The sequence below is a fragment of the Lottia gigantea genome (assembly GCF_000327385.1).
Source record: "Lottia gigantea unplaced genomic scaffold LOTGIsca_13, whole genome shotgun sequence".
Taxonomy (NCBI): Eukaryota; Metazoa; Mollusca; class Gastropoda; family Lottiidae; genus Lottia; species Lottia gigantea.
Window position 1 is genome coordinate 4,147,817 of NW_008707425.1, and position 22,213 is coordinate 4,170,029.

Below are 22,213 nucleotides of genomic sequence, written 5' to 3' on the forward strand. Positions count from 1 at the left end.
GGGATCTTAAACATGCAGTCTGTAGCACACGGGGTCTCGGTTTATTGTCCCATCCGAACGACTAGATGCTTTTTCTATGTGATCAGCCCCTCTCACCTGCATCACTGACAGGAGGAAACTGGTGTTATCTCGACCTTTGCGGGGATTGAACCCTGCACCTTCAGGTTAGCTAGCAAGCGTTTAAGTCACTGAGCCACCATGACTCCCTATGGATTTATTAAAATAATTTATGATGACCTTTTTTAATTGACATCTATGTAAAAGATATCATAGTATGTAGTGGATCTCTAAAACTCTGATAGTTTTCTTACTAAATTTTGAGGATTTATATATACTAAATTGTTTTAAAACTTCAACTTACATTAGGTATAGCTCTTAGTTCATTTAAAACATTTTCAAATATAGTTGAAAGGGTCACTAGAGGATCTGTTCTTCTTCTGTTAGATGATTGTTTAGGTTTCTGAAATAACATTTCAAATTCTCTTATTGGAGGTTTTCATGAGATAAAGTTTGATTATTTTGTTAGATTAAGAACAGATTGCAAAGTGGCCATATTACTCTTAAAGGGATTATTCTAATTTTTTTTATGTGTATCGGGGACACTTCAATTTGCACCATTCTAATTTCATTTCAACGCCTGTGGTTCTTGTAATTCCACTAAAACTAACGGGTTTTATGGCGTCACTAGAGGGGAGCTACCAGAAGCTACTACTGATATCTATGCAGTTTCCCTCTTGTGACGTCATAAAATGTGTTAGTTTTAGTGGAATTGCAAGAACCACAGACGTCAGTATGAAAATTAGAATGGTGCAAATTGATGCAATCAGTGTCGCCAATACGCGTTTCCTGCAATAATTTAGCTAGCCATTCGTCAAGCTAGCCATACGTCAAGCTAGCCATTCTTAAAGACCCTTATTTCAAAGAATTCAAATTATGGAATGCAATGATATACTAAATAAATACAAATGATTATCTGACGATATTTGACAACTTTAAAGAAGTACCACCTCTTAGAAATCGTAAGTGCTTGAATTACCTTTAAATAATCACAGTGAATAACTGTACCAATTCTTCTTTTCTTTTTATTTTCAACAGCTTGTTTCGGGAACTTTAATAACAAAGACTTTCTCTTTAAACTCTCAGCACTGGAAGAAAATCAGTTAGATTGATGGATGTCAACCAGGCATGGTCAGAAAAATATTAATAAGTTCAACATAACAATCCTGATAAAGGATTTCATATCTGCAACATGGTCAAAATCATATGATTAGCTCTTATCAATTCAGGAATGTTAATTTTTATCAAATGAGTTTGACACTTGTATGTGCCAAGCCTATTAGCAAAATCAACAACTTTATCATGGGTAACATATGAGTAATACATACTGAGCCAAAAGATTTTTGGAAAGTTTAATCTTGGTGCCTTCCACATTGATGAGCTCTTGATCTGCTATGGGAAGATTTTTCTCTTCTTCTTCTTCTTGCTCTTCAGTCATAGCAACTTGAACTGGTGCTATCTTGCCTGCTAAATTAGCATACATAGGACACTCCTTGTTGGTTCTCATATGACCGACAGCACCACATGCACCACATTTCATCTGAAACGATACAACTCTACCAACAAAATACTGTTCTCTTTTGGCCCTGTAACACTGGAAAAGCATTCTAACAGCGCTGCTACTGCGACAGAAAATTGTCTCAGAGCGTGCCACATGAGTGCTATAACTGTGTAGGGCACGCCACAAGTCATGTAACTGTTACCATTGCCACCACTTTTCATCAAGTCACAGCATTTATTTTGGACATGTTTTTGTAGGGAGTTTTTCTCTAGTTTCCCTCACATCTGACAGCAACCTAGTATAATCTTTGTAACAACCTAGTATAATCTTTGTAACAACCTAGCATAATCTTTGTAACGACCTAATATAATCTTTGTAACGACCTAGTATAATCTTTTAATGACCTAGTATAATCTTTGTAACAAGTACATAATGAAATAACACTGCATAACGACCGATGATAGCATGTGTTGCAATTGACCATGGATGCGTACTGCTGGAACTAGGTCAAGTTGAGAGAGTGCTCCAGATAGCTGAAATTAAGCTTTATAAGAAAACTATCATCTTGTATTCAAATCTTGTTGAATGATTTCTTTTCAAGAAGATAATACATTCATGTTCTACCTTCGAAGACAGGGTCTCCTTTTTCTTCTTCTTTTTAGGAGGTTGAGAAGGCATTTGTGGCTTTTCTTGGTTTCTTTTGATTCTTCTCAGCTGTTCCTGAATTCTAAGCATAAAGGGAATAATATTAAGAATGAGAATAATCTCTAACAAATTATGTAAAAAAAAAACCCAAAACACTCAATGCAGTGAACAATGAGGTAAATTTAGACAGACATGGCAATAACTGTTTTCCCATCAAAGCTAGACACATTTTCAATGTCAGCCCCTCTGAACTGTATCACTAACATAGGGTGAAAGTAAGGTACTATCTCCAACTATGATCAAACTCTTAACACAATCTGTAACTTGCTTAACTAATGTGGCTCACAAACTATTGTATGGAGATGAACTGTAAAAACGAACCTTCTTCTTTCCTTTCTCATCTCATCTTTCAACTGATCATCTAGAGCAGCAAACTGTTTTCTGTAAAATTATATAATACCACATGTCATCATTCATTTAACCACTAGTTTTATTTTTGTCATTATTAGAATGTTCTTTTTTTTTTCTATTTTTTTCAGAATACTTTATTGTTCATAAATAGGAAATATTATATTATTAGAATGTTAATAATTGAGGAACTACATGTTAAAACATTGTAGATTTACGATACCTATTCACCCAAAGAGATAACTATGTTTCTATTATATTTCATACAATTTTATTGACAATAAAAACAACTTCATTTGGGTGAGTTTCTTGGTGCCCTAGACTCATCGATTTAATCAATAAACTGGAAAAAAATTGTTGTCATTATATCAGTGGTTCCCAACCTATTTCAGCCTTCACACCCCTGGAGCAATCACCTGGACCTTTCACACCCCCAAAAATTTGTTTCATCCACATTTTCAGCATTTGATGATGTGAGATGCTCCCTCAATTCAAAATAAATTCTTCTACTACACCAGTCGATCACACCCCTGACACCCTAGTCCCACACCCCCAGCGGATGAAAACACCCCAGGTTGGGAACCAGGCCACGTATTCTCGAAACAATCTTAGCGCTAGGATGTCCTAGGTTCCTATCTTCTAGTTCAACATTGATTCTAGGACATCCTAGCGCTAAGATTGTTTAGAGAATACGTGGCCAAATATGAAACTTTGTATAAATAAATTAGTAATAAATTCAATCAATCCAGTAATAATGGAAGATTACTTACATGAACATAGGATCTTTAGTTTGACGTATTCTAGCGTATGTTTCTATAACTAATGGTTTACGAACTATCTCTGTACGTGTATATTCTTTACCAGTTTCATCTTTAAATGTTCTAGTTATTTTTAACTTCAGTCCTCCCTGTTTCAATTTTTAGACAAATTTTACAAAAATTCCATTTGATATAATTGTCTGAACTAAAATTATTTCATGCTTAAAAGAATGGGATATATCTTTGTCAAAGAAAATATTTTTGAATATTTTGAATCGATCCATTTACCAGAACTCATCTCATGTTGATGTTTTGGATACATAATCCTCATCAGGACAGCTAGTTTTTGAAAATGGGGATAAATTTTAATATTTAAGGCATATGAGCAAAGAAACTAAACTCATTGAAAATGAAGAAAATTTGAATCCTTACCTCTCCAAGTCCTTGCATTGGGTCATCTTCATCTTTTCGATTGTCATTTTTATTTTTTTCTTTCTCGAAGCCACCCATTACCATCTGACGTAATTCTTTTCTTTCTTGTTCTTCTCTTTCACGACTTAGCTACAAATAATAATACTTCGTCATAACTAAATTTAAGCCAGTCCATGTAAAGATAGAATGGTCTTCCAAATGCGTGAAGCTGAGATGTGCTAGATAGTGTTAACCTACATGTACTATAAGTTTTCCCTTGCTGAGGCGCGTTGCCATGGCACCCAAATTCAAAAAATGTTCAAATTGTAGAAGCATCTTTTTTTGTTAATATATCAAGTTTTCATTGATTTTAAACCAAATGACCAACGTTTTCAGAGTGTTCGCAAACTGTAATCATACCTGTGAACTAGTTTTTTTATTTGACAACATACTCTCTATATTTTTACTCATTTCTTCATATTCTGAATCTTCAGACGACCATTCATCATCGGTAGATAGTACTTCACTAGATCCTAGTATTCTATAATATACATATAGTTAATATTGATAACTACTATTATCATAGCAGAAACCAATCTATGCTTGGCCAATCTAATCAAATTTAGATCACAATTTCCTTTTGTTATTATATTTTGTCAGTCTCCATTGTAATCTAACGAGATTTGTACCTAGGTGAGGTTTCAAGTTATTTAAAGCAGACAATCACGTGCCACTCTCCTGCCAATCAGAATCACTTTACAAGAAAGTATCTGCCGGTCACATCGATCTACTGTTGGTTTTGCTATCCCGCAATTCGTAGTCAATATCTAGACATGGATTCTGCATGACATTTGTGATTGGTTGAAATGAAAGTCAAATCTATTTAGCATACATGAACATTTATGATTGGTTAAAACTCTTAATTATATGAAATAAGAACATAATGATATGATTAAGAATATATGATAATTCATTAGAAACACCAACTAATCAAATAGTTTGCTTAATTTGACACTAAAAAATAAGGAAAACCATCTTTTAACAGACATGTCCAAAGACCCAATCAGTCTCCAATTTCAAAGACCTACCTGTTCTGAAGATCAAATATTCTTTGACATTCTTCTTTATATCTCTCCATATGTTCAGCTACAGAAAAGCGGTTTCCACGAGCGAATTTACTCATTCCAGCTTCAGTACCAGCTTTAGCTTGTTGAGTTGACATAGTTCTTACAACATCAATAACTTCCCATCGAGACAACTTCTTGATATCACTCTCCGCCAAGCCAAACTTTCTCAACATATTCTTAGCATCCTTCAAATTCAGACGTCTCAGATCAGCATCTGTACCAGTAACAGTTCTTTTAACAGGTGTGTCTTTAGCTTCTTGTTCCTTTGGCTGAGGTTTGTTAGGAACCTTGACATATGAGAAGCCTTCACCACAACCAGTAGGATCTGCTACACCCGTTAACTTCAACAGACATTTTCCTTTCACTGCCGAGATGTAGGCTCTAGTGGTATTCCAGGGTGCTGTTCTCACCTAAGTAAATTGAAATCTTGGTCAATGACAAGGACCCCTCTTAACATTTTTTACCAACTAACAGTCTTGGGTGTCAACCCATCAATCCTAAATCTGATGAAAATATAGATCTACAAGTTTTTTCGTATTTTTTTCTGTTGTTGACTACACCTGCCATTTCCCTCCTTTCTAGAATTGTAATAATCCACTATTAATCCACTAACTAAGTTTTCACAATCATCTAGTGCTGGGTATTGTCAATCATGCCATGATTCCATACAGGTGTAACAATACGACACATATAATGTAATGGGATAAAAAATTAACATTTTATCTTCAAAGTTTCTATATATATTAATTTATAACTTTATAACTGTGATATTTGATAATATAGTTGATAGTAGTGGTTAGTGTCCACTGTCTTATAAAAAGTTTTTAACAATATCAGTGAAAAAAATTGTCATATTATAAAACAACAAATTCATTTTTTCTACATATTCAAATTACTTGACTAGCATCTATTAAAATCAAATAAACCTGAGTTTTTGTTTTTAACCAAACTAGATGGGCATTCCTGGCCTTAACCGGCTGTAACAAAAAATCCTTGATTGTACTCAAAACAGTCCAATACTACCTCATCATCAATCTTCATCTGTGCTTCTTCTTCATTATCTTCTTCTGGAGCAAACATAGATTTCTCACCATAACCAGCATCCTGTTAAGAACATCATATGTCTTAATACCTATAGCAACTATCAAATATCAAAATAATCAACAAGATGATGTGAAAGAGATACAAGGTTGAAAATTTCAGCTATAAAACAGCACCAGGTGTTCCACAATTATTGGTATGATCTGCCTTTGTCAAAAATGATTGTTTGCTTTAATTGAATGTACCAAATTTTTTTCAGAAGAAGAATGTAGCTACAACTGTAGACCACTCCTTAAGTTTTATGTTATGTTAAGTTGCATGCAGAGAACTAAGTTTTTCATGATTGCAAAAGTCAGAAAAACATCCATGGTGACTAATCAAAGAGATATTTAGATGACCAAATCTTTCTAAACCAACCTTGAGTCTCTGTTCAGCTGCTATCAAGCTATAATAAGAACAACATTGTTCAGGAGACACCATAGCTCGAATTTCTTCTTCTGTTGGTAATCTAAAATCAGGTTTAATAACCCACCAATTACTGTCCATACCTACAAAAAAAAAAAAAACTTGTTAAAGAGACATTCCGCTTTTTTTGTAGGTTGAAAAATTCTTTTGCTCAAATTTGTGAAAACTATAAAGTAAAATCTATAAAAATGTATCCCATAACGTATCTGAAAGTTTTAACTAAAAAAATCCAGCCCTTAATTTTTTAATGCCAAAACTTTATATAAAATGTTATGTAATCTTTTAAAGTTTGTTATGCTTTTTGTAAGCTGTTTGAAAACTACTGTACAGATTAAAGTAAAATAAATGCCTAATTGTAGAGAAATATGTCTCCTACATTTTCTAAAGATTACAACTAAATAGCATATTTTAGAAATATTTTCAGGTATAATTTACGTTTTTGATAATGAAAATGTTTTACAAAAAAAGCAGAATGCCTCAACAGTTGGTGTGATATCCCTTATCTGTTTTCACCTTGAAAATGTTTTATTTTTAACAGATTTACAGTGTTGGGCATGATGTGAAAATGAAGTATACATCTTTAGCTCACAATAAATGCTGCCAAGTATTGTCTATAATGGAGCCAGATAAAGACTAATGTAAATTTGAGAAAAATCAAGTCAAATTAACAAATATTTTTATTTTCAGGATAACTAAATATTAAACATTTTTCACCTGTCCTTTTAAAATCAGCACATAATTTTAATCTTTTTCTAATACTGCTTTCAGAATGTGAAGGAAAAGCTCTTTTAATATCTTCCATTTTAATACGTTTAGGATTATCTCTACTCTTCCAGAATAAACGATATATAAACACCTGTAAATAATACAATAAGATAATGGACCACAGCCATATATACGCCCACCACGGCATGCAGATGGTAAAAACGAAACATCCATTTTAAGTTTCATCAAGATCGGTTGAAAACTAAGAGAGTAATAGCATATTCAAGATTTTGGGGCATGGGCAATAACTCTGCTTCTAAGGGTCGAAAATAGCTCAAATTCGAACTTGATCTTCATTTTATGAATATGTATACACATACCGAATTTCATTTGATTCCATCAAAAAATCTACAAGCAATCGTTGACCGACGGACGGACCTACCGACGGATGGATAGAGAGATGTGGGCGTATAAAAATCACATATATCATATTACAACTTGTCTTTTCAGAGTTATTATTATATATATTGCATTCAATCATATTTCGTATTAGTCAATATTTTTCAGGATATTTTATTTTATTTGTAGATTTTGAGAGCTTGGACAATGGTTCCAGTATAGATAATGATTGTAGTGTTCTGTTAAATGTCGTTTATACCTACCTGTAGGAAATCTCTGACAAAATTATTAGCTCTTTTAGAATTAGGACCTGGTACTTCATACAGTGGACATTCTTGACCAACACAATATAGTCCATCTACTTCTCTTATATGAAAACTAAAGAAAATGATTGGTTTACAGTAAAGCAATAAAAAATAATATAGTTACAGTGATAAGAACACAAAGCCAGTCATGATAAATTTCGAACCAATATATTTATTCAGCAATATTCCAATAGGTAATGCATATTACCAGGGGCCTTATTCTTGAAAACTCAAGATAGAGTCATCTGAACTTAAGTTATGCTGATTGGTCAATCACTAAAATTGATTTTAAATTTAGTTTTATTATCCAATCGGATGCAGTGTGCAAAGAGGAAATTCTGACAACAAAGTTGCATTAGTTTATTATAAATGTTATATATGCATATTCTTTTGGATAAAAGGGCCAGGACAAGAGAAACCTTTAAAGATGGGTTCCCTTATTTTTTAGGGTCAAATTAAACAAACTATTTGATTAATTGGTTTTTCTAATGAATTACCATATCATTATGGTCTTATATTGCATATAATTAAGAGTTTTAACCAATCATAAATATCCTTGTATGTACAGTCTGGATAAACAAAAAAAATACTTTTTGACCTTTCTTCATCGGTCACTAATTGGAATTCTGTTGGTAATTCTCTTCTAATTTAGCTAAATTATGGACATGTGAGACAAACTGATATTTTTCCAAGTCATTAGAACACCTCTTCTTTCTATTCATATAAGTATTATCATAAATGAAAATACGGGAACCCATCTTTAAGTGTATCTGATTCCAGCGATTAGAACATTTAAGTTCCATTGCTGCAAAAATCCCCCAAGACAATGCTTTGATCATTTCATTTTTCTGAATCTAAACTAGGTCTAACTAGGAGTATGACTTACTTCTGCCTATTTCTAATGACTAGAAAATCTGTGGATGGTTTGACATGTTGGTATATTGGTGCTCTGAACATATTATTTTCCAATGCTTGTATACATACACCAGGTTGTATAGCACCTAGAAAGGGAGAAGTATGAGCGTAGGCTAGCTCCCCATATGGGAACTGTGGTGGATTGGAATCTTTACCAGGTTTCTATAATGCATAAAATAATAAAACATAAATGAAAAGATGTTGTATGTGCAAGTCCTTTTAGATAGAGCTAATGAAGGTGTGCAATGAGGGAAAGTTTGTGGATAATCTTACTCGTTTTCAATTTCAGGCTTTCAAAGAGGCTGTAGCACATGGAAAGAGTTGGTCAGTTTAGGGCTGGGAGATATTGGTTCAAGTTGATATCACGATATAATATTAGATTAATAGAAACAAAATTATGATCTGGACATTTTAAATGTAACATAAAACAATAAATATTTCTCAAAACACCCCAGTCTTGAATATCATGAAAAAAACATCTGTTTCAAATATGAAGTTACTTGTTAAAATTATGTAGATGATCTTATATGGACAAAAATTTAACGATATATCTTGATGACTATATTACAATATGGTGATATTTTGATATTTTTTAAACAGGTGATATTATTAACAATATAAATTCCTATACCGGTATTTATCGTGATACCGGAATTTATCGTGATACCGGCATATCACCCAGCCCTAGGTCAGTTAATATGATTTTCTACAAGAGCAATAAATTCCAATTTAAATTCAACTGTCTTGACAATGGATCTTATATCTAAAACACAGCTACGTTGATAGTGTAAAATATAACACGAGGACACAAGATGATTGTCAATGCAAAATATGCAATATTCACATGCTCATCCCTTTTATTTCAAAATATTGGTGACTTAATTCTGATAAGAAAAACTGTTGCAGCAGTTCTACAGGTGTGTTTTTGTCAATTAGGGTAGGAAATTCAGTGTAGCGTACAAGAGATGTTTTGCAAGGACAGCAGCAAAAGCTTACAACTTCTGACTTCTGACTTTTTCTCTGATGCACAGCCTGTAGTATACATGGACATGTTCAATTCAAAAGTCTCCATTACATGACAACCTTAGCATATGGGACCTCAATTTATTGTCTCATCCAGACAACTAAGTGGAAACAATTAAGAGCTAGTCCAGAAAAAATATTTCCCTCAATATGTAAAAGTTGAGTTACCTACCCTTTTGTAATAGTTCTTCATTTTGGTTGCCATGCCAACTTGCATCATTAAAGGAGGGAATTCTTCGGAAAATTCACACAGTATGACTTCTCCATCCATAGCTGTTAAATCTTGTGGTGTTCTCATAAAAAACATTTCACCTCCACCATACGCTTGTCTTTCTTGTTCTCTCATCTACAGTCAAATTAATAACACATCTAAATAACAGTTATACATTTCATTTTGACCAAATCTGTGGTATTATTTCTTAAATGGCCTAAGATAACTATTTTGTAGATTTTCTCTTTTAAGTATAATGTTGGAAATGAGGAAAATGGGAAGGAGCATTAACTTTCCCTTTTCAATTTTCAACTGTCAAAGGATCTTCAACATTGGCTCTGGATCACTGACAGAGGGAAACCCGGTAGAGTTGTTCCATGAAGACAAGAAATGTCATGAGGTTGCAATAAAGAAATTTCAAAGCAATGTGTGCCAGGGTCTTCAACAAAATGCTTAATTACTGACCTTTGCTTTACGTTTGATCTGTTTGAGAAGCGGTAATACAGGTCTAATACCCCCTTCAGCCATTGGACCATGTGAATATTTTTTCAATGGAGGTCGGTGAAATTGACGTAGTTTGACAGCTGACATGTGGGTAGGGAAAAATGGCTGCCGTAACTCTACTGCTGGTGTTGAATGCTACAAAAGATAAAATAACAAGATTTGTTCTCAGGTTCTTGGGATTCCATAGAAAATAGATGAACTGTGAAAAATTAAGCACTTCTAGATATTTTGTATGGTAGTTTTTCTTAACTTTACTATACTTACTAAGTATGATCTAACAAAATTCTTCTTAAAATCGTGTTCAGCTGAACTTTGACCCATAAGTGTCAGAAGTTGACTGATTTATTCCAACCAATCAAAAACAGTGTCAAAATTGAAGTGCCATGTCAAAGTTTAACACTGAATGTCTAAGAATCCCTTTCATGTAGACTAATTGATCCGTTTTTGAACCATTTGATTGGTTTCAATATTTTAGTAAACTAGAACAATTTGTCAGATCATGGATGGCACATGGAATCACCACAGAAAAAACATAAAACAAAATCTGTATTTTGATCATCAATTCAATATCTAAAGACTATTTAGAAGTATATGTTTATAAAGTAATAAAAATAATACAATATATGACAATAATTCTTACCTGTATCAGAACACCACCAATATTAGAACGTAAGGCATTATCCATTATTTTAGGATTATAATATTCATCATTAGATAAATTAAATGGATCTTTAGTCTGAACTGATAACTCATCCTACAAAAATATTGAAAAAAAAAAAAACATTTAAGATGTATTGTGTTGAAATTTATTAGAAATAATTTGAACAGAAAACGACTGCTAAATCTAGATACCTTAGTATTCAAGTCAAATAAGTCCAAATATTATCTTTTTTTTTTCAATTTTTCTTCTTATTTTGAAAATTTTCATAGGACATTTTCTGAACGCCAATAATTCTTCTAATTAGTGATTTCAGCAAAATTTTTGATCTGGTACTATCAATGAATCTGTTTTTTTGGAGCATCTTGATTTATAAAAGATGGTAAGAGTCTTTCACACCTAACCCATGATCCAGGAACTATATAGTAGAGCAATTATATAATCACTTTTCAGAAACATTCAATTCAAATGAATCTTCCAGAGGTAAATCTTATACCAATTAAATTCTAACAAGAATATACAGCTTAAAGATGGGTTTCCTTATTTTTTATGGGTTTCCTTATTTTTTAGTGTCAAATTAAGCCAAATATTTGATTAATTGGTGTTTCTAATTAATTATCATATATTCTTAATCATATCATTATGTTCTTATTGCATATAATTAAGAGTTTTAACCAATCATAAATTTCCATATATGTGCAGTCTGGATAAACAAAAAAAGATTTTTTGACCTTTCTTGATCTGTCACTCATTGGAATTCTGCTGGTAATTCTCTTCTAATTTAGCTAATTATGAATTAATTATGGACATGTGAGACAAACTGGTATTTTTGCAAGTCATTAGAACACCTCTACTTTCTATTCATATAAGTATTAGCATTTTCATTTTCATCAATGAAAATAAGGGAACCCATCTTTAAATAGGAATTGTGGAAGAAGACAAGACATCACATTACAATGTATGAAATTTGAGCTACATTTTTGTAAAGAAAAATTTCAGAATTATAAAATAAAACAAAACAAAGCATTTCAAAATAGGATTGATAAATATTATTTTTGAACAATGGCAAGAGAAGAATAAGACAGGCAAACTTTCTTAAAATCAGAAAAATTCCTTAAAATTAATCATTTAAAGGAGCATAAACATTCAGTAATCTCACAATTTTTCCCTTTGAACAAAAAGATACTTTTTTTAAATCAGCACATTTGAGCTTTTATCACTGATAACATCAAATAGTAAGCATGTTGTCCTATGCCAGGATTGAATTCCAGTTCCAGGCAAGCTGCACCCTCTATGCTGACACACCATTCCACAAGACTGACATTCCATAAAAGATGGTAGACCATAAACTTTGACACAAGTGTGAGAAGCAACAAATGTGTATGCTCCTTTATATACAAAATCAAACTCAACAATAATTCTATTGAAATTGAACATTGTTATTTACAAAATGATTGTACTGCTTCAAAATTTTGCCTTTATAAAAGAATATAGTGACTGATGACTGAAAATAGAGTAGGCAAATAAACAATGTAATCATATATTATAACCTAGTTGATTGAGCCCAGGATATTTTAGCATGTATATTATCTGAGTCTCAAGAATGACTATCATGTACACATAAAGGTGGGTTCAGATTGATCTAGCCTTTCCTAGGATTACTTTTCAAAAATTTTGGCTGACTATTAGCTTCTTCAATTGAATGGACAATCAAATATTCTAAATGTTCAGATTGACAATAAGATGCACTTTTAAATAGAAGTCAATAGTAGACAGTGACAGTGTACGAAACATCCGCTTCTATGCCAGCCTCTGATGGATATAATTGGAAAGTTGTCAGCTGGAGCAGAGTCAGAAAAAAAAGACTCTGTTAAATGGGGATTTTCCACACCTCCAAACATGTGTTTTCTCTAACGTTATATTGAATTACCATTAAGATGATTGTATATTACTGTTGGGCATCCCCCTAACTTTCGCTTTATTATCACGTGACTCTGTGACCTTTGAACACAGTTTTAAATGGCCAATGCTAGATCTGTTTCACCAAAAAAAGCTTTGATGGAACCAGAGACATGACATAAATGGTGTAGGGAGAAAATGATGGTATGACTGAACAAATAAATATTCATCTTTTCAAATATATTTGGATTATGCAGATGCGAAGTATCTAAATGGGTTTAAAACCACTGCACCTGTGGAGATGCGGAATGTCCCCATTTAACAGGGCCTATTTCTTCTGTCTCTACACCAGCTGACATCTAAATAGCTATCAGAGGCTGGAACAGAGACAGACAGATGTATCTGTCTAAAAATCCACTAGCTCTGAGATTCTGTCAATCACAAGCTCAATCTGAACAAATCTTTAATCACTCTGTTTTGTATGTTTAAGGGAAGAATTGCATGCTCCTAGATTGCTCAACCTACATGATCAAGACTCATGGCACATAATGATATTGGGTATTGAAGAAGAAAATATAAAATACCATGATTCCTAATACGAAAATATTACAACATATAAACAAATATCTCTGCTTTACCTCATCTTTGTCTTCATCTTCCTCTTTGATTATACCAGCTTTCCCTAATAATATCTTAGATTTCTTTAATTCCTGCAAATATATGAAGACTAACAATGCCATGAAGTGTGCAAAAGAGAAAATTTAATCAGGACAGCTGCATAAGCCTTCCTTCTTTTGGTTCCAATTGTTGCAAGATAAGCACAGCCTGAAGTATACAAGCTTCAATTTTTTGACCTATACAAAGTATTATAGGATTTATCCTTGTCAACTTGTCTGACCATTGACTGGATATACAGTTTGAAAATTGAAAGGACTTAAGCAAAGATTGAACCCTTAACCCTTGTGTTAGGACACAAGCGTGTAATTCACCCAGCTACTGCAGGCACCTCCTCAAAAATGTAACTTTTGTCAAATTCTCCAATACTCTCCAATCATACTTTATAAACATAATATCTTACACTCCAATCATACTTTATAAACATAATATCTTACACTCCAATCATACTTTATAAACAATATATCATACACTCCAATCATACTTTATAAACATAATATCATACACTCCAATCATACTTTATAAACATTATCATACACTCCAAACATACTTTATAAACATACTATCATACACTCCAATCATACTTTACAAACATAATATCATACACTCCAATCATACTTTACAAACAATATATCATACACTCCAATCATACTTTATAAACATAATATCATACACTCCAATCATACTTTATAAACATACAATCATACACTCCAACCATACTTTATAAACATAATATCATACACTCCAATCATACTTTATAAACATTATATCATACACTCCAATCATACTTTATAAACATTATATCATACACTCCAATCATACTTTATAAACATTATATCATACACTCCAAACATACTTTATAAACATAATATCATTCACTCCAATCATACTTTCGCTTCGCTTTGAGATAAGACAACAAGATCTTGGAAAGAGAATGAACAATGTACCTTTTCTTTTTTAGCTGGTTCATCTGGTTGATTAGGATCTCTATCTTCTGGTATTGACAATATAATATTCTCATCATTAGGATCTAGAGTTAATACTGGTGGACTGGGTATTTTATCCATATTCTACAATTGTAACGCATGAAATATATTTGATCAATCATGTGGTCATGTAAATATTTGCTTTAAATATTTTATGTTCAATTCCTTTAGAATTTAAATTAGGAAGAACTGTGACAAAAGGTTTCTGTTGAATTGTAGAAGATCATGACATAAGTTGTCAATTCCAGAAGTCAGTTGAAATCAAACTTCCAGGCTCCAATTTATAAAATATTGACACGTAAAATATTCATTTTGATTTTATTTTTTCTTTATAAATTCACCTCACCTCTGAATCCCAAATAATATTATCTTCCCAATTACCATAAACTAAGTCTTCATTTTCAATAGGAAATATGGAATACCATGTATCACAGGAGCTCTCATACTCTACAAATATAATATCATACACTTTGTTATCAAATTATATCATACTCTACAAAATAATATCATACACTTTGTTGTCAAATTATATCATACTCTACAAAATAATATCATACACTTTGTTATCAAATTATATCATACTTTACAAAATAATATCATACTCTACAAAATAATATCATACACTTTGTTATCAAATTATATCATACTCTACAAAATAATATCATACACTTTGTTATCAAATTATACAATACTCTTCAAAATAATATCATATACTTTGATATTAAATTATATCATACTTAACAAAATAATATCATACACTTTGTTATCAGATTATATCATACTCTACAAATATAACATTAAACACTCCGTAATCAAATTATATCATACTCTACAAATATAATATCAAACACTTTGTTATCAGATTATATCATACAAATACAATATCATACACTCTACAAATATACTATCATACACTTTAAAAGGTGTTATCAAAATACAATATAAGTTACAGGTATTTTATACACTCCAATCATACTTTATAAACATTGTTGTTATCAATATAATATCATACACTTGTGGTGATCAACATCCACCTTAGTGAAACTTGTATCTTTTTCAAAGTAGGATGTAAAACTCTATTCCGTTTCTTACCTGGTTTTTGTCCTGGTAGTAGTGGTTTGTTTAAACTGATTTGAGGTCCTAACATAGCACTGTTACTTATCTTATCTATAAAAACAATTATTTAATTTATACAAAAACTTTTTCCATTTGGGGCAACAAATTCTGAGCATTCTGCTGACTGGATGTTTAATGCAAGTTTATGCTAAATGAACATGAATCTACGAGTTATCCCCGGGTGTTTACTGAGAACAAAATCATATTTAAAAGTATAAAATAATCTGTTACTTACTAATCTGAGCAAATTGAGTAGCAGTTCTACTATTAGTACTAGGTACCCAGCCTGCAGCTGCTGCTCTTTGTTTGTGATTCTGTAGAACTTTTTGTTTCGCTTCTTCACTGTTCCAGATGATATCATCTTCCCACTGTACTTGTGTTATCATTAGAAAAGCTTCATCAGGGAAGACCATTTTAGGTTTATCTGGATATTCCTTCTTTTCTTCTTCTTCCTCTTCTTTCTTCTGTTAACGAAGAAAAAGAGAAATTAATTCGGAGTCTATTTGTACCATTCAAAGGAGCAATCTGTTCAATTTTCTATTTGAACCTGCATGTCTTAAATGGATCTTAATAACTAACTGAATTCAAACCAATGAAATTTGTGATCTCAGAAAAGAGAGAAATGAATTTTTAGCTTTATTTTTACAATGGCAACAGTTTAAGACTTCTTACAAAATCACTAATCTACCAGATTTACTTGAGGGTGCACAATATATACACAATTATACAGTACTTCAATGGAGTTGAATTTGGTCTTCATATGAGATGTAAAGAAAAAGAAAGTCTTGGCTGACTTGCCTCTTTGAGTTTGAATCCATAATCAAATCCTTCCCCAGTCTCATCAACACCCATCTTATCATACCAGTACTGTGCTGGGCCATACCTCCAGGGAGCTAGGTTATAGGTCTGTTCAGTATCAGCATTACCATCTTGTTTTCCACGGGATGTAATAGACTCTGTTGCTTTCATCATCAATTCCTAGATCACACCAAATTCAATTAAAGAGGTAGCTCAATATAAGACAAAGGAGTTTCCAACATGTAGTCCTTGAACCAAAAATCATCATTCATACAAACCTCATCATCAGTTAAACATTCTTCAGATTTAGCTGGTCTACTTAATTCTAGTTTAATAGGACAATCATCATTAATACAAACCTCATCATCAGTTAAACATTCTTCAGGTTTAGCTGGTCTACTTAGTTCTAGTTTAATAGGACAATCATCATTAATACAAACCTCATCATCAGTTAAACATTCTTCAGGTTTAGCTGGTCTGCCTAGTTCTAGTTTAATAGGACAATCATCAATAATACAAACCTCATCATCAGTTAAACATTCTTCAGGTTTAGCTGGTCTGCCTAGTTCTAGTTTAATAGGACAATCATCATCAAGATCAGAATCATCAATGCCACTATCTGGTGATTTCCCATTAACTGTATCTTTGTCATCTTTTTCGGATTCCTCTTCCTATGAAATATTAAAATCAAAATATTATCTCATTTTCTTGAAAGAAAAAATGGGCAAACCCCCTCATTTACTTGGATATGCCTATGAGCATTTAGATTGCGCAGGAAGCTTCATAAGCCTGTTTTGTTTATACCCAACTATAAAAATTCATCATTGCCTTTAACATTTAGGTATAGAATGACAAGATACCAAAAAAACTACTTGGAGATCCTGTTGCAGATGCTTCTTAGCCTAGCAGTAATCTATCTCAGATTAACAGTTCCTATAAGACAGGAATAGTAAGAAAGATGACATATTCAAAATCACTACTGTTAGTAACTAAGCAATAAATAACATAATAAAGAGAATAAAGGCTGTAACCACTGTCTATTCTAATCATTCTAGTTTAATTTTCTAATCATCTGATTGGTCAGTCAATCAAACTTTAGCTATATAAACCAATCACATGAATGTATTTCCTAATAGTTTGATTTCATCTTTCTTTTGAAGGCATACCTTAATTTCACTAATTGGTTCAATAATAGTAGGAACTGTAGTACCAGACAGTTGGTCAGCAGGTTCTAGACCATTCTCAGTCTTTATTTCTGGATCTTCTTTCTTTTCTTCTTTCTTTTCACCAGAAACTTCTTCTTTTTTACCTTCTTCATCTTTCTTTTTCTTCTTACGTTTATATAGATGAGGTACATGGTGTGGTTTAAACAGGCGTGAAAACCGCAGAACCTAGAAAAAGGTTGTTTTTATTTTTTTTTGGGGTTGATTTTTACAAAACTAAATTGAAGTGACACACAATTTGTGAATTAGCATTTAATAAAAATTCTCACTTGATCTTCAATATCTGCAGAGTACTATATTACAAAATCATTGAATACTGTCCAATGATATCAATTCTTCATATCTAATCTTCATACCAAGTTATATGGAAATTGACTATAAACTGATATTTCCTTTAGCAGTTTTATAGTTTAAAGGAATAGTCTTAAAATGAATATAAAATTTAAGAATTTTGAACTTGGCCAATAAGAGCATATATTCATCAGTAGATATACCTGGTGTCATAAATAACATAACAGAATCCTTATATAATCGGATATACTCATATTGACCATTCTTGAGAACTTATATGTTCATTTTAAGACGTAATATCACTTTAAGATCAAGATGGTGAATGATCAAAAAGCACCAGATTCAAATTTGATCACCATTGTTTAATTATGTAGGACTATATACATACTATAGCAAGTTATATTGACGCACCAACAGATGGACATGGGTGCCAAGAATATATGTGCAGAGATGAAAATTCTGCTGTTATTTTAGAAGACAATATTGCTAAATAGATAAGATTGATGTTAAATTCGAGAGTCAATTTTAATGTTCATACTAATATAGAAAATTTCTTGTTTATTTCATGTCAATCTTAGTTCAATTTCAATGCAATACTTCTCAGTCTTGTATTCAGTATTGTCCTTAACCTAAAGCTTATGACCAGTTGATATAATTTCAGTATATAATTTCAGCTTACAAACCTGATTGGGTCTAAATTCAGGAAATAGATCTGTTACACTAACTGATTCCATTTCAGGCGGTAACATATTGGCTAATGGAGCATTTTTTGATGGAGAATTATCTTCTCCTGATGAGTGACGACCTTTCTGAGGTGAGGTCAAGTGTGAGGTATCTGAACTGTGAGTATGTGATGGTAGCCATGCTGGTGGTGGCATCAACTTCCTATCACTAGTATCAGTGTCGTAATCATCATCCTCATCTAAAATAAAATCATGATGATTTAAGGGCAATAATTCATTCAAGCCTTAAAGAAATATCATGAAATTTTAACATGATCAAAACTGTCCAATAAATATAACAATATAATATAAGTATTAGCATTTTCATTTATGAAAATAGGGGAACCCATCTTTAAAGCTTTCAGATAAGAAGAGGCATATATCTCTTGATATTGGTCTATAATTTTCACGAAAAACTTTACAACACTACTTAAAAAACCACTCCTTTGTAGGCAAAGATCTCAGTTATATCAGTTATTACTAAGAATTTTTATTAAAATTACATATACCATTCTTAGTCATAGTAAATCCTCCCATAGCTTCTCTTATTCTATTTTCTTCTGCTGTTTCTTCTACTGCTTCATTTATATCAGAGAAATCTACTGCAGTAGGTGATTTCTTATCATAATCTGAAGGATGTAATAACAAACAATATCATTTTTTTTTGTTGAAATATCCCATTATGACTCGTTCCCACACTCATTCATTTATTTTGCTCATACGTTAAAGGGACAGATGTGCCATTATCGAGGGTTGATTTTAGTCTTGAATATATGTAAATAGTCTTCAGAAGTACGATGTACGTAATAGCACTTAATTCCTTTAAAAAAATTCTTCAAACTAGGAATTTTACTCACTTTGATAAGTCGTCATTTTAACATTCTAATACAGATAATTCTGGACACACGTGGATTTGAAGGCTCAAATTTCGACGGTGAGCTGTGAAGACTATTACTGATTGACTTAGCTAAAATATTCCTGTTTCTGAGACTAAAGTATGATTTGTCAAAAAAAATTGTCCACCTGTCCCATTAAAGTATAAGTCCCATTAAAGTATAAGTCCAAATACTTTCCAAATATTCGAAAATTTAACCTTCAATTCCATACATGCTGTACAGATGCGGCCATTTAACCTCCCCTTCACCCCTATATATTGAAACTTTAAAGATAAAAAGTTAATTTCATCCAAAAACCCCAAATCGCAATACATATCATATTGTGACTGTGTATTGCTATATGCATCGTAATGAGGCATGATCAGCGATACCCAGCACTAGTTCTGTCTCCTGTACAAACCTGTATCTTCTGCAGAGAAACTATCATTGCCTCCATCTTCTGTGATTTCTTTCACCATGGAACTCAAGCCTCCTAGATCATTTAAAGATCCCAGATGTCTTTTAGATTCCTAAAATAATAATCCGGCCATACATCACAACTCTTTATGTTATTATATTTCAATATGCATTTCCGACTGAAGACAGAAACACCTATCAAAGCTTCAAGTTTCATAAAAGTTCTATTCGGGCTCAGTGCAGTGGAGTAACTTTGAAATTATCACATACTGTTAACGCTGACTGTAATAGATGCCAAGTGTTATGAAAAACAGTTAAAAACTTACAGAAAGGATCTGTCATTTGAGAATCTATTTAAAGTTAAACAACAAACCTCATCAAGAAAATCTTCTTCCAACTCTCCCTCTTTGCCAATATTACCAAAGAGAAATCCTGTGAGTGAGGATACAGTAGAATCTGGAGTAGGGGAAGGATGTTCATCATGGTGGTCTTCAATTACATCTATATTCATTGTGTATTCTTATTTAGAACTGACTACTAACATACCTGTTGAATCAAATACAATTTATTCGTTTTCAGCTAATTATGATAAGTGGACATAGAATATCATGTGTATCAAAGTAGGTTATTTGTACACAAAACTTGTAGGCCTATCACCATTAGCGCTGGCACGATATATCAGTGAATCGCGTAAGCCATTTCAAAAAGTCTGTGGCAATCGCCAATAGATGATTTGAACAGCAATGGTTAGTTTTGAACAAAACCTTCATCACAACCAGTCCTACATGAACAACAATTAGGCATTCATTATAGAAATATTCTTGTTGATTCGTTGTCAATTTCAAAATTTTAAAACTGTGTGAATGGACTTGTATTTCAGCCTTCAGCATGATTTATTTCTTTTTTTTCAAAAAGCTCATATCTATTTTATCAAACAGAATAAGCTTCTGAAATTGTTGGAAGCAATGTGAATTTTGCAGAATTTTTTTATTATCTCATTTTAATCTTTAATCACATTGAGCGATTAGTCAAACCCTCTAAATGCCATACCTTTTACAATAGCCTACCCTACAAAATATAATGGACAGACTAGTTGTGTTCAGTCTATGCTTTGACGGAACTCAGATGAGCAAAAATATCTGTGTTTAACTATATTCTTGGAGTTCTTGTCACAACTTAAGTTGTGTTGACAAACATCAACAATGTCAGTCATGTACAAAATAATGTCAACTTTCACAAAAGTATTAGGTTTTCCATTCAAAAAGAGTCGGTGGTAAACTTATCATCTGTTATAGAAATAGGCGCCTGCACTGGTTTTACAAATTCAGTAATGTCATCTATGCAAAATGATTTTACAAAGCAAAATCCTTACCTTTAGAAATCTAGGCGAAATTTAGATTTATTTGTCTTCCATTTTGAAAAGAGCGCCCTCATCAATGGATCACTTCCCCTTTGTTTCAGACCACAAACAATTTATCATTTTGAAATTATTTGCGGATGGCTTTCCGTTGTCAGGTAGATCAGACCACAAGCAATTTTTCAATCAATATTTTGTTACAACCATCAGTACTTGTAGAAGAAATATTTATCTACAAAATTTGTACATCAGTTTTTGATGATCAAAAACATAGTGACAAAGTTTATGTAAAAGATATGCTATTGGTTTTCCAAAAATTAGAAGCAAAATATTTTTTAGCTAAGTTAAGCTTGGGGACACATTTCTCTAGATTTTGGTATACAATTTTCATAGATTTAGTGGCTAGGGCAGAACAGGTACTGACAATTACTTTGCGATATTTTGAGTCCAGAATTAAATTATGTTACCTACCTCAAAACAGTGGTGGTGGTGCCAGCCTTCCGAGACTGGGGCTACAAATAGGGGCGAGACTGACAAAATAGGGGTACAACTGCCAAGGTTGAGCTCTGTGGAAACGCTTTAGGTGCAAGCTTGCCATGGAGTGTCTTAGAGGGTTCCTTAATAAAATCTTGGAAAAATAAAATGGATTCGGTGCAATCGGATGCATATTTTGTGGCAAAATGCATAAAACTTACATTTCTTAATTGCAGGTACCCACCCT

General features: G+C 32.4%; 1 protein-coding gene across 1 annotated transcript in view; it reads right to left on the minus strand.

Annotated features, from left to right (window-relative positions):
• LOTGIDRAFT_212720 (hypothetical protein) overlaps nt 1–21,560 on the minus strand; it is a gene marked incomplete at its 3' end in the record, with an annotated part of 29,545 nt that extends 7,985 nt beyond the window's left edge. Inside the window, exons 1-30 of the mRNA XM_009049099.1 lie at nt 21,500–21,560; nt 20,509–20,681; nt 20,140–20,248; nt 19,353–19,472; nt 18,805–19,043; nt 17,896–17,998; nt 17,110–17,226; nt 16,604–16,771; nt 16,045–16,266; nt 15,786–15,860; nt 15,040–15,140; nt 14,648–14,777; nt 13,671–13,759; nt 11,116–11,229; nt 10,437–10,610; nt 9,933–10,106; nt 8,709–8,899; nt 7,781–7,895; nt 7,128–7,269; nt 6,366–6,496; nt 5,931–6,011; nt 4,869–5,317; nt 4,201–4,321; nt 3,802–3,930; nt 3,382–3,518; nt 2,585–2,644; nt 2,193–2,285; nt 1,386–1,724; nt 1,037–1,145; nt 362–460 (exon numbers count right to left, since the gene is read on the minus strand). Coding sequence (XP_009047347.1) covers nt 362–460; nt 1,037–1,145; nt 1,386–1,724; nt 2,193–2,285; nt 2,585–2,644; nt 3,382–3,518; nt 3,802–3,930; nt 4,201–4,321; nt 4,869–5,317; nt 5,931–6,011; nt 6,366–6,496; nt 7,128–7,269; nt 7,781–7,895; nt 8,709–8,899; nt 9,933–10,106; nt 10,437–10,610; nt 11,116–11,229; nt 13,671–13,759; nt 14,648–14,777; nt 15,040–15,140; nt 15,786–15,860; nt 16,045–16,266; nt 16,604–16,771; nt 17,110–17,226; nt 17,896–17,998; nt 18,805–19,043; nt 19,353–19,472; nt 20,140–20,248; nt 20,509–20,646 — 4,269 coding nt within the window. The 5' untranslated portion in view covers nt 20,647–20,681; nt 21,500–21,560. The remainder of the gene's footprint in view (nt 1–361; nt 461–1,036; nt 1,146–1,385; nt 1,725–2,192; nt 2,286–2,584; nt 2,645–3,381; nt 3,519–3,801; nt 3,931–4,200; nt 4,322–4,868; nt 5,318–5,930; nt 6,012–6,365; nt 6,497–7,127; nt 7,270–7,780; nt 7,896–8,708; nt 8,900–9,932; nt 10,107–10,436; nt 10,611–11,115; nt 11,230–13,670; nt 13,760–14,647; nt 14,778–15,039; nt 15,141–15,785; nt 15,861–16,044; nt 16,267–16,603; nt 16,772–17,109; nt 17,227–17,895; nt 17,999–18,804; nt 19,044–19,352; nt 19,473–20,139; nt 20,249–20,508; nt 20,682–21,499) is intronic.
• Nucleotides 21,561–22,213: the final 653 nt, after the last annotated feature.